This window comes from Gobio gobio (assembly GCF_949357685.1).
Source record: "Gobio gobio genome assembly, chromosome: 5".
NCBI classification, from domain to species: Eukaryota; Metazoa; Chordata; class Actinopteri; order Cypriniformes; family Gobionidae; genus Gobio; species Gobio gobio.
The window spans coordinates 14,158,839-14,172,900 of record NC_137101.1 but is presented as its reverse complement, the minus strand read 5'-3'; the positions used below and the strand labels follow the sequence as shown (position 1 = coordinate 14,172,900).

The following is a 14,062-nucleotide window of genomic DNA, read 5'->3' as shown; positions in this document are numbered from 1 at the left end:
TGTGTCATGTTCGCTTGCTTGTCCATTTGCAATTATATTGTCATTCACTTCAGCTATAATAAAGACCCATTCATTTCCACACCGTATAAGCCTGGTGTAAAGGAGTTTGTACTAAGAAGTTTGTACTCAGGAGATTGTGCTCGCCCCAGGGTGTCAATCAAAACACATCACAGGATTCAGAATATTCTCATCTTTACTTTGTATTAGTATGAGTGTGGTATTTTATCATGAACGCACACACAGAAGGTAAACTTTGAAGGTTAGATACAGGAAGATGTGATGTGTGTATTTCTCTTAACTCCGCTTGCTGACTGTTCGGGAAGTTTCTAGCTCGCCACCTAGCGTCCTTTTTGACGTCACCGATAAGTTTGCCGCTGATTGGTTAAATCTCCTAAACACCTGGAGTGTCTAAACCTCCTCCACTGTCTGTTTCAAGCGTCAGCTACCAAAGTGTACTCCTAATATATGTTTGTTCAATATTGAGGCTTCAGAGCGTATCGAATCAGCGAGTCGAATCATGATTCGGATCACGTGACTTTGGCGCTCCGAACCGCTGATTCATAACGCTCTGAAGCTTCATGAAGCAGTGTTTTGAAATCGGCCATAACTATATAAGTCCTTATTTCGTTTTTTTTTTGGCACACCAAAAATATTATCGTCGCTTTATAATATTAATATTGAACCACTGTACTCACATGAACTGATTTAAATATGTTTTTAGAACATTAATGGATCTTGAGAGAGGTCATTGCTGGCTATACTGGCCTCACTGAGCCTTCGGATTTCAACAAAAATATCTTCATTTGTGTTCCGAAGATGAACGGAGGTCTTACGGGTGTGGAATGGCATAAGGGTGAGTAATAAATTTCATTATTTTCATTTTTGGGTGAACTAACCCCAACAAAACAAATATAGTATGTATATATGCAATTGTGTGTGTGTGTGTATATACATACTATATATATATATATATGTATGTATGTGTGTAATTCATGAAATACATTTTGATTACGATGTTTTTGTGGTAAAATGTACTTTATTTTAATAAAGAATAATGTCACGATACCCAAACAAATCATAATGGGCTTAAAATAGGCTTCATTTTCTTTTAAGCAAAAAATAATTTCTAGTGTCTTGTGATTTTGAGGTGAAACATGACCCAGACATGTTCTTGACAGGCTTCATAAGATTCACCCACACAGTAAAAACATAGTAGGCGATGTGTATCATCTTAAAAAAAAAGGTTTGACAGTAGTTGGCGGTATGACATCCCATTTCTGATGTAATGCACTGATAGTGCAACAATCAAACTCATGTATTCAGGTAGATGTTTGACCTTTCATAGGGAAAAGTAAACACACACACACGTCTTTTCCTGTCTCTCCAGGCCCATTCTGCAAATACCAAAGCAATTAGAAAGAAAGAAAAAACGCAAACGCTTGCATCAGAGAGCAGAATAGCATTTGTCAGGTGTCTTCACGTTGCCACGACAACAGAAGCAAGAGAATTATTCCACACATCCTGACAGATGACGTCACTCAACCTTCTGCTTGTGCCTTATCTGTCGGCCTCAGTGAGGAAAGAAAAACAAACTGCCTCCATCCGTCACTCACAGCGTAAAACACCTTAACATGGCTCGCGCGGTCCACGGGGCGAGCTGAGACACCTCGCACGCCCTTCACACGCTCGGCCCAAGAGGCAGAGCAGCTGTGCGGTTCCTCCGTGTGCCATAATTCTTGCTTTGTTGGCTTCCTGAAAGCTCTCATTCAACCCGGCAGCTGCGGTGGACGTGGTTCTCATTAGAATCGGCCTGCTCTCTCCCACAGTGCTTCTAACAAGCGTCTTGTCTTTCTGGGGCCTGAATGGATCGCTGATTGGTGTCATTGCACCATGAGCTGAACCCAACTGAAGTCCAGCCCTTCTGATGAACCATTGATCAAATGAGAGGATGTGAGGAAGAAGGGGTGAGAAAGAGGAAGGGCGTCCACCAGGAGGAGGGAGAGCTTATACATCAGAGATCAGGTCTGGATTCCAGCTTTCGCTCAATCGACCCTATTTAGACTCATAGCCAATAACAGGAAGTAAAGACTGAGGAGGGCAAAAAAAAAAAAACTTCTTAATTGGTATTTTATCTGCACGTCTGTAAAACAAGTTACATTTAATGGAGAATTACTGGAGAACTGCAAAAAGATAATAAAACCTTATTTAAATGCACATTAATATGTAAATTTAGAGAATTAGTGTTTTGTTGTTTGCAGTTTATATGCGGCTGTTATGGTTTTATATTGTTCTAGCATAAATTCGACAAGATTTACTGAAGTTTGGCCTTAAAATACTTTGCCAGCGGGGTATGAAATATCAATCAAGATTCAATCAAGATTTTGAGAAAACAAACAACAAATCTTTTTAATAATCCTATTATTTTAAAGAGTTTTGCTTCTCAAGCGAATTTGTCTTGTTTTAATGATGTTTTGAGGGACATTTTTACTGGTAAATAAAATACTTAAGAAAATGAAGATGATGATAAATTGTGTGCACATAGAGATTAGAGATTAATTATAGTTGTCTCTGCATATTAAGTTAGAAAATAATACACAATTAAGCTTTTACTGACTTATTAGTGTAACCGTACTAGTGTTTGCTGTCATTTGGTAGCGATGTTAACAGTACTTCAATATCAAGTTGATGCTAACATTTTTCCTACAGCATCTGTACCTGTAGATGTCTATTATATCTTTAATTTTATTATCAAATGAATATATTTAGGGGGGGTTGTGGGGGGGGGGGTGTATCACTCCTTTCCTTTTTTTATTACTCATTGGTTACCTGAGTTATTACTTGAAACACTTAAAGCAATAACACTCGAAGGCAACATTTGCTTCAATTTTTTCTTTTTAAATAGAGGGTAAGTTCCAAAGCATATTAGTTTTTGCTGTGGTTTTAATGATAAATGATAGAATGATACAAATAGTATTGGTATCAACAAGTGAAATGGTCTCTTGACAACTCAACTGCTAGGGGGTAGGTTACCACAGCTTTGTTAATCATATTCAAATGACCTATTTTGCATTGCCACGGTGTGGTTTCATTCACTTTTAATCGCCAAGTAGGACCTGGACTACCATAGTAACACACATTGCTTTCACTTATTGATGACATCATACCCTCGGCCGGCTGGCACAGCAGATTCAGCCATTGTCGTTGCCTGGGTTACGAATGTGTGGGGTGGAGCTATCAAAATAGGGGTGTGTTTGAAATCAACATCGGTTACCAGCTTGGTTAATCATATTCAAATGACCTATTTTGCATTGCCCTGGTATGGTTTCATTCACTTTGAATCGCCAAACAGGCAAAAAATATTATTTGCATTTTCATTTTCATATTATACATCTAAATGCAGGAGATTGGCCTAGACTTTTTCATGTTTTAAACGGCACCAAGGCTGTTCGCTTTGGCATTGACCCTCTCATATTGAGTGAAGATCATCCGGTGTTTATCACACTCTCCCAAATTCAATGACAAACTAATGAGCAACTGAATGGATCAATGTCTGTCTCACCATTTCAAATGCATTACTCGTCTTATGGCTCAGCTTACAAAGATTCCCTATGATTGATCTGCTCCAAAAGAACATTTCCCACAGACAGCAAATCCAAGACTAGCAACTAAACACCACAGAGATGCCATGATTCGGGGGTGAAATAGCAACGCTCTTGATGATTTCTGTAAAAGGAAACTCCAAATACGGTGGTGGACGTGAATGAGGAGGGAGTCAAACGCATCTTTTTGGTCTTTCTTTTACCTCATTCCATCCTTCACTTCACTGCAGTGTACAATCCTTTGGTGGTGAAATCATCAGCACTCCATTTTCAGGAGACTAATCTCCGTGCCAGAATATAAATTGGGCTGCAAGAAGGAGGGAGACGAATCGAAACGAGGGGGGAGGGGCGAGGGAAGACAGAGTGTCATTTCCTCTTGACTAACAGCCCTCGCCGTCTATTCTTTATCCCTCCACTTCTGCTTGTAATTGCACAAAGCAGTCGCATTCATCTGACTGGACGTTTTACCAACAGTACCACTGCAATTCTCACATCTGTTCTCTGTCTTTCAGGTGCAGCCTTACTACTGGTATTTCTTCAGCGTCTCAACTGCCTCCAACCATCCTCCTCCACTTCCCTGCGCGGCAACCCCCACGCCTCCGCTTTGTTCACCTCGCAGGGCTGATTGTGAGAAGGAGACCTGTGCCAGGCTTCATCAGGGAAAACAGAAAGACAAACAACAGGGCTCACAATGACTTGAGGTCGCGCAACATTCGGCGATATCAATTCTGCGGTGTGGCGCCACATGAAACGGCCACATTTATCAGACCCGTGGAAACACAGACGGCTGTCAGCTCAATATTAGCAGCAGGGCTTGTGCTTTCTAGCATTCAGGGACAAATTATAACAGCCCTACAGCGATGTGACAGGAAAATAATTATACGTTTTAATTAGGAAGAAGTATTCTGGTGGCTTATTTCCAGAGTGATTTCCAGGCACGGTTGTGAAATTACAGATTTATCGAGGAATCGTTTTAAAGTCAGCCTAAAATGACATTCTCAAATCTTGTGTAATGTGACATTATCGGGTGAATTCGTTGTTTTTTTAATCAGAAAATGAGGATTGAGTAGGCATTACATAGCAGAATATTGACGTATGTTTGGAGGATAGAGGGTTTCAAAATAAAAACAAAAGGACTTGGTGACATCACCTGAAGAGGAAAGTCATTTCAGAAGTTTTGGAGAAAGACAAACATTTTTTTATGTTGAATAATGTGCTCCGATGAATTGCATAATAAGACCAGGAATGTGGATTAATAGACTAAAAAAGGGTACATTTTTCTTTCATGCTGACTTTATTGTCATCTTAAATGTCATCTTAAACCATGTGATATAGGGCCTTGTTTTAATGATATGAGCGATTAGGGAGTGTCCGAATCCACTTTTGCTAGTTTAACGACGGAAAAAATGGTCGGCGTGCCAGACGCATGGTTCAAAAGGGTTGTCCCTAGTCTCTTAATGAGTCATGGGTGTGTTTTGGGCGTAATGTGCAATAAACCAACCAGAGTCTCATCTCTCATTCACTTTAAAAGCCAGTTGCACTTGCACCATGGCGGAATTTGCGAGCAGAAAGACTGAACGCTTCTCCAGAGAAGAATCCTTTTATTTTTTATGTTTTATATTTGGCATGTTTGTGTGCTGCTGCGCGTCCCTGTGTGTGTAATAAGCAGAGTGTACGCGCGCTGTGCACCCGCCTATAGGTGCATGTTACTAATGCGCCCTTTAAATAACACAAAAAATACTGCACTATTGACTTTAGACCAGGTTTTTTGCTGGGCAATGGCGCAGACGTTTTCAGTTGCTCAAAATAGCAACGCGCCAACAATGCGCCTGAACACACCTCGTTTTCAGACCAGCACGCCCATGGGCGAACAAATGGGCGCGAGTGCATTTGCTATTTAAACCATGTGGCGCTGGACGTGAAAATGATAACTGTGTCGGGCTGAAACTATCTAAAAACAATTGCGGCGTCGCATTGCACCGGATATACGATAGGGCCCTTGATGTTTAGATACATTCAAAAGTCATAAAGAAATGATAACTATTTTATAATGGTTATTTTTTTGAAATTATTCATATTTGACGACGTATGCGGTCAACAAATTCGACCTCCCAGAGGCCTTCGAAATGAGACACAGCTAGAGACTTTTTGCATGGAGTGCACTAATCATACTTTAAACAAAATTTATCTTTCAAATGGCTTACTTGGTTATTTTTGCAACTAATAAAAAAACATTAAATAATAAAAAAATTTAAAAAAATAACTTAGGGGCATTTACATGACACCGTTTTCAACTAAAAACAGACGTTTTTATGCATTTTGGCCACTCATTTACACCACAACACTGTTTTGGAGGACTGAAGATGCAAACTTTTGAAAATGGGTTTAAAAGTGCAAGTTTTTAAAAACAATAGTTATCGTCTCCGTGTAAATTAGCGAAAACGCTAATGTCATGCACATGCGTATTACGTGTTCAGTCTATAGGCGTGTCGTTTTCCTTTACAAAGTAGCATAGTCAGTTACTGTTACTGGCGAAACTTTTTAAAAATGCAAAGGACAAACCTTTCAGTTTTAGTACATCATTGTCATGTAAATTCTAAATTAAATTCTAGTCAGAATATGAGTCTGATACTGCTCCATTGGGCTGTGATTATGAGGCGTGTTTCTACCTAAACAGGAACGAAAATGCCTCTCCACTCAATTGGATAGACCTACAACCAATCAAAACAATGGAGCGACACATAGTTGACGCTCTTTGGTGACTTGAATGATTAAGTTACTTTTGATCATCTGTCCATCATCGTATAAAGCTCGCCCTGACAATTTGATTGGTCCGAACAGCTCTGGTTCGAGCATAGTTGCTCCACAACAGATCAAGTCCAGAGCGAACTTCCCAACCTCAAATGTTGTGGGTGGGGCTAAGTTCGGCTAGCATCCAGGCTAGTGTAAACGTACCCTTAAATTACTTTCTCGATGCACTGACGTCCATCAAGTAATTCTTAATATTCTCATTTTTCTGATGTTTTTTCAACAAGTTAATAATTTTGTTGTCATCATAACATATATCAATCAATAGATGTGTATTTCACGTTACATAACCCTGAATGTTGCATTTTGGGATGTTCATAAATAGCCTTGAATAGAAAAAGGAGCATTTTTAAAGCATATTAGGCTAGTCCTTTAGCAGAAACCCAGTGATAAACCCCCCCCAAAATGTCTCTGATTAGTACACACACTCACACTCAAATCACATGCTAAATCATTGAAGAACCATGTGACATCTCCCCGGTTGGAGAGCTTTCATGGTGTGATGAAAATGTCGATATAGTAGCCAATGATGACATTAGCATAATTTCAAACAGGAGGGGAAAAGTGATATAACTCAAGCTGTTATCAAGCAGGGTGCTAATTTCAATTGTCATATCTTAAATGCACAATTGTACGTCTTATTCGAACTAAGCGAGAAATATTCTCCCCTCACTAATGAGGGTGCTTTACACACTTTGAGGCCAAATCATAATCTGCTGGTCGTGGGCTGAGTCCAGGCACTCTGTCAAGTCGCATTTTACTATACGGATATTTGTTGGAAATGAAAGCCGTAACAGAAAATGAAAAGGGAGGTTATTGGATACCTCATTTATTTCAGCGTATTTCCTCCAAAGATCTTGAATGCCTCCTGGCCTTAAAATTACTGAACGCTTTTCCCTTTTCTCTACACTTTATTGAAAGTCACACCCAATTCCTGTGATATAATATGCATTGGAATAAAATCATTGTAAGAGGAAATTCAAAGCAATAAAAACTCCATTGCACAGTGTATTCCTTGTTCCCAGAAGATGTACCCAGCATCCCACACCAACACCTGTATATTTGATTAGTGTCAGCGCCCGAGTCCCGGTGTGGCTTACTGTTTAAACCGTGAAGGTGTGGCGTCTTCCTCCCATGGCATCCAATTTAAACGCTGAAAACAAGGAAGCCAGATCCTTTGAGAACTCACGTATAATACAATCCTTGTCTTCGCTCTAGCCTAACCAAGAATGGATTTGGAGGGCCCTTCTTACAGGTGAGATTTAATGTCCAAATGCGCAAAATAAAGTCTCATTTGAGATCTAAAAGTCACACTGGCCCAGTCCGTAATACGTTTTTGCTGCTAACTGCATATGAGTTGTGGTTTCTCCCATCTCTACTCTCTCTCTCTTCCTCTCCCTACCGCCTGTATTAATGGTGGGAGGTTGGATCTCGCTCTCCTGTCGTTGTGATTGTGTTCTAGGTCTAAAATGTCTTCATCATCCCTGATGGGTGTCCCTCTGGGAAGCAAGGACAGATGGTGGACAATGAGATGGGTTGGCTCTTTCTGCATGATCTCACTCTCCTCTCACACTCTCACTCAGACAGCCTTTCTCAATTTTCCACAAACTCCAGATGCCGCCATCTTTCGCATCATTTCCTTTCCATCGCGCAGGTTTGTCTTTCTACAAACTACTAACATAAATAATTTCCTCTGTGCTACAATGTGAAATCTTCAATAATACCGGTGATAAAAGTAACACTAGCATGGTGCTAATAAATTCTTAAAAGTGAACTGTAATTTCTACACAATTCACCTGCAAACAACTGCTATTGTGAGAATAAGAATGCTATAGTCATTTTATTTTTTACCGAGATTTCAAGAATTTTTCAACAAAAAAATTACATTTTAGTAAATACGAAATATTCAGACATTTTGTATATTAATTAAAACAAATTTAATTAAAGTTTTATACTGACTAAAAGTCATTTCAGTTGCCAAAAATTATATTTTAGTTGACAAGTGCAAAATGAAACAAAATATTTTGTATATGCATTTCACCAACAACATATGAAAACAGTTTTTCATTGTATTTTAGTGCATGCATTGTTATAAGATTCACAATGTGACTTATATTTTATATTAATATAATTTTCTATATACTGTATGTTTATGTTTGTATATATATATATATATATATATATATATATATATATATATATATATATATATATATATATATATATATATATATATATATATATATATATATATACACATACACACACACACATTTAAGTGCAGTTAAGTGATTACTCGCATCCAAAATAAAAGTTTGTATTTACATAATATAAGTGTGTGTACTGTGTATAATTATTATGTATATTTGAATACACACACATACATGTATATATTTAAGAAATATATGCATGTGTATATATATTTATATCATTTATATAATACATATATATAAATATAACACATTTTTCTTAAATATATACATGCATGTGTGTTTGTGTGTCATGATTAATTCGACAGCACAATTTTTTTCTTGTCATATTTTCAGAAACAGTATAATTAAAATCTAGATGTGCATTTTTCATCTTGTCTTTGTTACTGTTGATGTGTTCATCAATCAGCATTTTTTAACCTAATTAAGAGGAATCATTCTTCGAATGGCTTACTTTTAGTTATCTTTGCTAATAATTAAGCTGGAGTCTGTCAAAAAATAATTCAATTTAAATTCCCACAAAAAATACAATAGCAAGATTAAATGGAGCATTTTTCATTCCCAATGAATGACTGTTCCCCTCTTTAAGCCTTTAGGTTCTGACCCCTTATCTGTGCACTACTGTTTTTCTCTCTCATACATCATTCTATTCCTCCTTCTCTCTCCCATGAGAGGATCCTGGGTAGAGACAGAGAATAAGCTTCCTCTGAGAGATGGGCAATGCCATTATGAGCACAGTCAGCACATTTCATAAAACGATGTGCTTGCAACCTAGATAATGATATGAATAATCATAAAAAACGAAACGTAACGGTAGCATTCACACATTTATTTATAAAGACGCGTGGCTATTGACTAATATTTACCAAACAAAGCATGCGCAGATAAAGAAACAGCTGTTTATCTGTGCAATACATGTTTTCAAAAAAAAATAAAATTAAAAAAAAACAGCCGTCAGCTAATGACATATTGTTCTTCACTCCTCATTATATCTCAGACACACAGGCAAAATGCTACTTGCATCATCACCCATCGCCCAAGGTGAATGGCAGAGATGGTGTAGAATAACACTGCATTATTCTGTCAATGCAACCCCCACCCCGAATCAACACGCAGTATGTGGCTGGCAGGTGCCCGAGAGAGTTAAATGAGCTTTTGCTGATGGTGCAATACACAATCGGCTGGTGCTGCACACAGCCATAACACACAGCACTACAGGGGCACCTCTTCACCACAAAATCCCTGTTACGTAATCACACACACACATTAGGCACAGGTACCAGCGGTGGTGACACGACTCAAATAAGCAGAATTGAGCTTGTTTTGATTTTTTTGGAGGGCATTTTGTGCTGTTACTTTCCCAGAACATGCGCACATTTGCAGACAAGAGGTTAGCGTGTAACCGGAGAGTACGCGAGTCTCAGCAACTCTGGGCCTGTTGTTTTGGTGTAACTTGACTGAAGCACAGCCTACGGTGTTTGGGCTGACATAGTTTGAGGCTCGGGATATATTTATAGACATCCTTGTGTGTGTGTGTGTGTGTGTAGCTATTAATATATTCATTATGCCTCTAACCATTGAGGAGTAAATTAACTTAGTTTGGTGGGAGATAATAAGTCCCAGAATGTGAGACAAGCCATAGGGCTTTGCACCTTCATGTGAAAAGGACTCATCAGCTAATTCATGAGTGGTGAACTCTCCATTTTTTTTTTTCACCATCTCTGTTTGTTGCACATTATTCGTGTCTATGCACATGAATGGGGCAGTATTGTCTATGGTGTGGGTCTCCAGTTTAGAAGGCTGACATCAATGTGTGTATATGGATGACAACGTTTCAGTGTTTTAGTAAATCTTGCACTGCAAAGAGATATGCACTAGATATGCTGTTCCTGACAGTAGTACAAGTGCTTGCAGGGTAGCAAAGAGTAGTACTACTAAAGTTTCAAACTGTCTTTTTTTTTTTTTTGTTGAAATAAATGCAAGAATTTCGAAACCAACCACAATTCAGAATGCAAATATTACAATGACACCATCACAGCTATCGCATTTTGAATGCTGAATATTCAAATGTGACCCTGGACCACAAAACCAGTCATAAGGGTAAATTTTTTTTTTTAATTGAGATTTGTACATCATAAAAAAGCTGAATAAATCCTTCCACTGATATATGGTTTGTTAGGATAGGACATGTTGGCTGAGATACAACTATCTGGAATCTGAGGGTGAAGTTAAGTGAAATGAAGTCCTTAACAATGCATATTACTACTAATAATACATTTTTGATATATTTACGGTAGGACATTTACAAAATATCTTCATGGAACATGATCTTTACTCAATATCCTAATGATTTTTGGCATAAAAGAAAAATCAATAATTTTGACCCATACAATGTATTGTTGGCTATTGCCACAAATATACCCGTGCGGCTTATGACTTATGGTTTTGTGGTCCAGGGACACAAATATATTTGATTAACTCGGTGTACGTCAATGGCAAATTATAAAACTTTAGTCTCAAATTTGTTTACAAAAGAGAGATCAGCTGATATATATTTTTTTTATGGCCAAATTTTTTGTAATGTTTTTTGTTATCCAGTAAACGACGACAATACGCAAAACGGATTTTTTTTTTATTTAAACAAAAAAGGAATAGGCCTATAACTAGGTATTTTTTTTAAATAATTTAGTAGAATATACATAATGACTATATTAACCAATATAATCAAAATAATAACGTTGGGTCAACCGATAATTAATTAATTAAAAAATTCAGGCGTTCATGATTAAGTTGTTGTTAATAATAATGATTTATAATATTATTATTGTTGTTGGATTAAAGTTCGAATGGCTGTATGTAAAATGTTGATTGATAGATACATTATCGGTTGACCCCATAGCTGAATTATTAAAATTGTGAATATATGCTAAAAATATTGGTGAAACAGCCTATTGGTTTATCTAGATATACTGTTTATAAATTGGACATGGATAACTCCGTAGTTCAAATAGTCTTTTAAGCTATTCCGGCTGAAATAATTGCTTAAGTTTTAGGGTTAGCGCTTCAGAATAAACCTTATCCAGAATTTTAAGGAATATCGGTACAATACTGCCTTGCAAACACTCTAATAGAAATATAAGATTGATATCACGTCTGCATTGCACATTGATAGACACAAAACATCCCTGTCCTACCTTTTCGAATGAGGTCCTCGATATCTTGATCAAATCCAAGCCGATGGCATTTGCTCCACAGCCCCATGTTGGTGGAGTTATACTGCCTGCTGCACTCATCGGCGGCGCTCATGGCGAACAGCTGCCGTCTGTTCCGCGCCAGCAGCAGCTTTTCCTCCCAGCGGTCCAGGCGCGAGCGGCTCGCCCGCAGAGGGAGGCTGTTGTTGGGGATGTAAATAAAGCCCGGGTCCTTCCGGCGGCTGGAGAAACTTCGGCACCTCTCTCGGTACCTCCGGGCGTCCGTCTCGTACCAGTGGTCGGAGCAGATAGCCACGGCCAGCATCCCGAGCGCGCAGAGGGACAGAGACAGACCGGCGTAGAGCAGCAACTTCCCAGCAGCCATGCTCGCGTTCGCTCAGAGCCGCGTCAGCACCACAACAGCTTGGAGAGCTCCTTGACGTGCACCCGCATCCCGCCGGGCACGCGGACAGAGAGAGAACTGATATCAGTCGGTGCAGTGGAATTTGTTTGTATTGAAGACCTCGAGCTGAAGCCCGACCGAAAATATAAGCCTTATTTAACGTTCATCCGTAGCCCTTCCCATCCAATACCAGTGAATGAAACCAGACGAGACGATTAAAGTCCAGTCCTCGTTCACGCGAACCAAGCCTTTAAAAAAAAGGCAGAGGAAGATTTTTAACCATTTCAAGTAGCCTATACGTTTCAGTTGTGTTTGCAAACGTTTTAGTTACCACAAAAGTTACATTATAAGTTTGTCAGAGCGCGCGGGATTTCATCCGTGGCCGACGCTAGAGAAATCGTGGTAACCATAGCAACAACAGTTATTCGATTTCTATTGCAATCATCTAAAATGACAAATATAACCAGGATAGTAGGCTATTTGTCGTCATTATAAATGTACATCCCACGTTAGCCAAAGAGAAAACGTAGGGGTCTAATTAGTCATTTTCTTAGCTAATTGTCGATTTGTTAACTGTGCTATAACGTTAGTGGTCAAATGACAATATGCGTTCCAACTTGCTCTACCTATAAAAATGCCTTTAAGAAGTTGACCAATGACCACCAAGTGCTTTTGATTCATTTAAAAAGAACCGACTCGGTTCTCGTTTCGTTTGGGAATCGGACTAGAATGATCACGCTGTGTATTTTCAATTCAGTTCAACTCAGTTCGGCAGCTTTTGGTATGCTAGGCTACTTAATGTTTTTAATTCACTAAAAAGAACCGGCTCCTGTGTCTCGGACTGCACTGGTCGCGCGCCGATTCGGTAAATTCAGCGAATATTAATGCGGAAACTGTCTGTCAGAGTACTTTAGTTCCGAAGAACAGCCTAATTAACGACGTTACTTTAATTCTAATTACGTTCATTGCTGAAGGGTCGTTAAAATAACAGAATTGGATGAAAACGGATCGGTTCCGGTATTAAATAGGTTCAATCAAACCGGTCTGAATAAGAACAGCGTTTCGGTTCCCAACCCTTCCCATTTAGGCGCTGACAGACTATAGATTTTTTTGCTTTCCGGTTTACATATCTATTTCATAGAAATAGCCTACACCATCGCATTCAGATTTATTTTCTCATATTCTCTCTGGAATATGTAGGATCATAGGATGCATTGGACAAAACATTTATCACATTGCTGGCTATTAAAGAGAAAATGCATTAAGATGACTCGACATTAAATCAATTAACTAAGTGTTATTTAAATACTAGGCTAATTATGATCACAATAGTAGATCAGTCCTGTAAAGGAATGTTTAAGAATATAGTAGGCTACTATGCTCTTATCATCCATTGCACGGGCCCCTTTGACTGATAAAGTAGCTAAATTGATGCACTCACCCCAATTAAAACTGACCAAACGGGTTCACTCCACTCCAATAATGCATCTCCAGCCCATTTTGCGTTTGCAGTGACTGTATGATACGCTATACAGGATGTGCACTGCCAAATAATCCCATTCAACAGCGACACGCGTTTAAAAATGCCGTGCGCAGGAAATATTAAACCGTTCAACGACACCGCGTCTCAAAATCTTCACGTTTAAATGAGACTATCGATATTAGAACATTTGGCAGATGGTGCATCTTCCTCCTCGGACAATATTGCCCCAACATCCTCCGTGCATGTTGCCTCTGTCTGGGAAAAACAGCGGTGATGTCATGCTGTCAATATGAGATGTTCATTGTTTATTAAAGCGGCTTCTTAAAGGAGTCGCACTACTGCTCTCGGTTCCGTGTCGAACTGTAACT

The 14,062-nt window shown here is 38.8% G+C and overlaps 1 protein-coding gene across 1 annotated transcript in view; it reads right to left on the bottom strand.

The window, feature by feature from the left end:
* Positions 1-14,062, bottom strand: part of tmem178bb (transmembrane protein 178Bb) — a 121,995-nt gene extending 107,933 nt beyond the window's left edge. Inside the window, exons 1-2 of the mRNA XM_079816955.1 lie at positions 13,653-14,062; positions 11,812-12,459 (exon numbers count right to left, since the gene is read on the bottom strand). Coding sequence (XP_079673081.1) covers positions 11,812-12,193 — 382 coding nt within the window. The 5' untranslated portion in view covers positions 12,194-12,459; positions 13,653-14,062. The remainder of the gene's footprint in view (positions 1-11,811; positions 12,460-13,652) is intronic.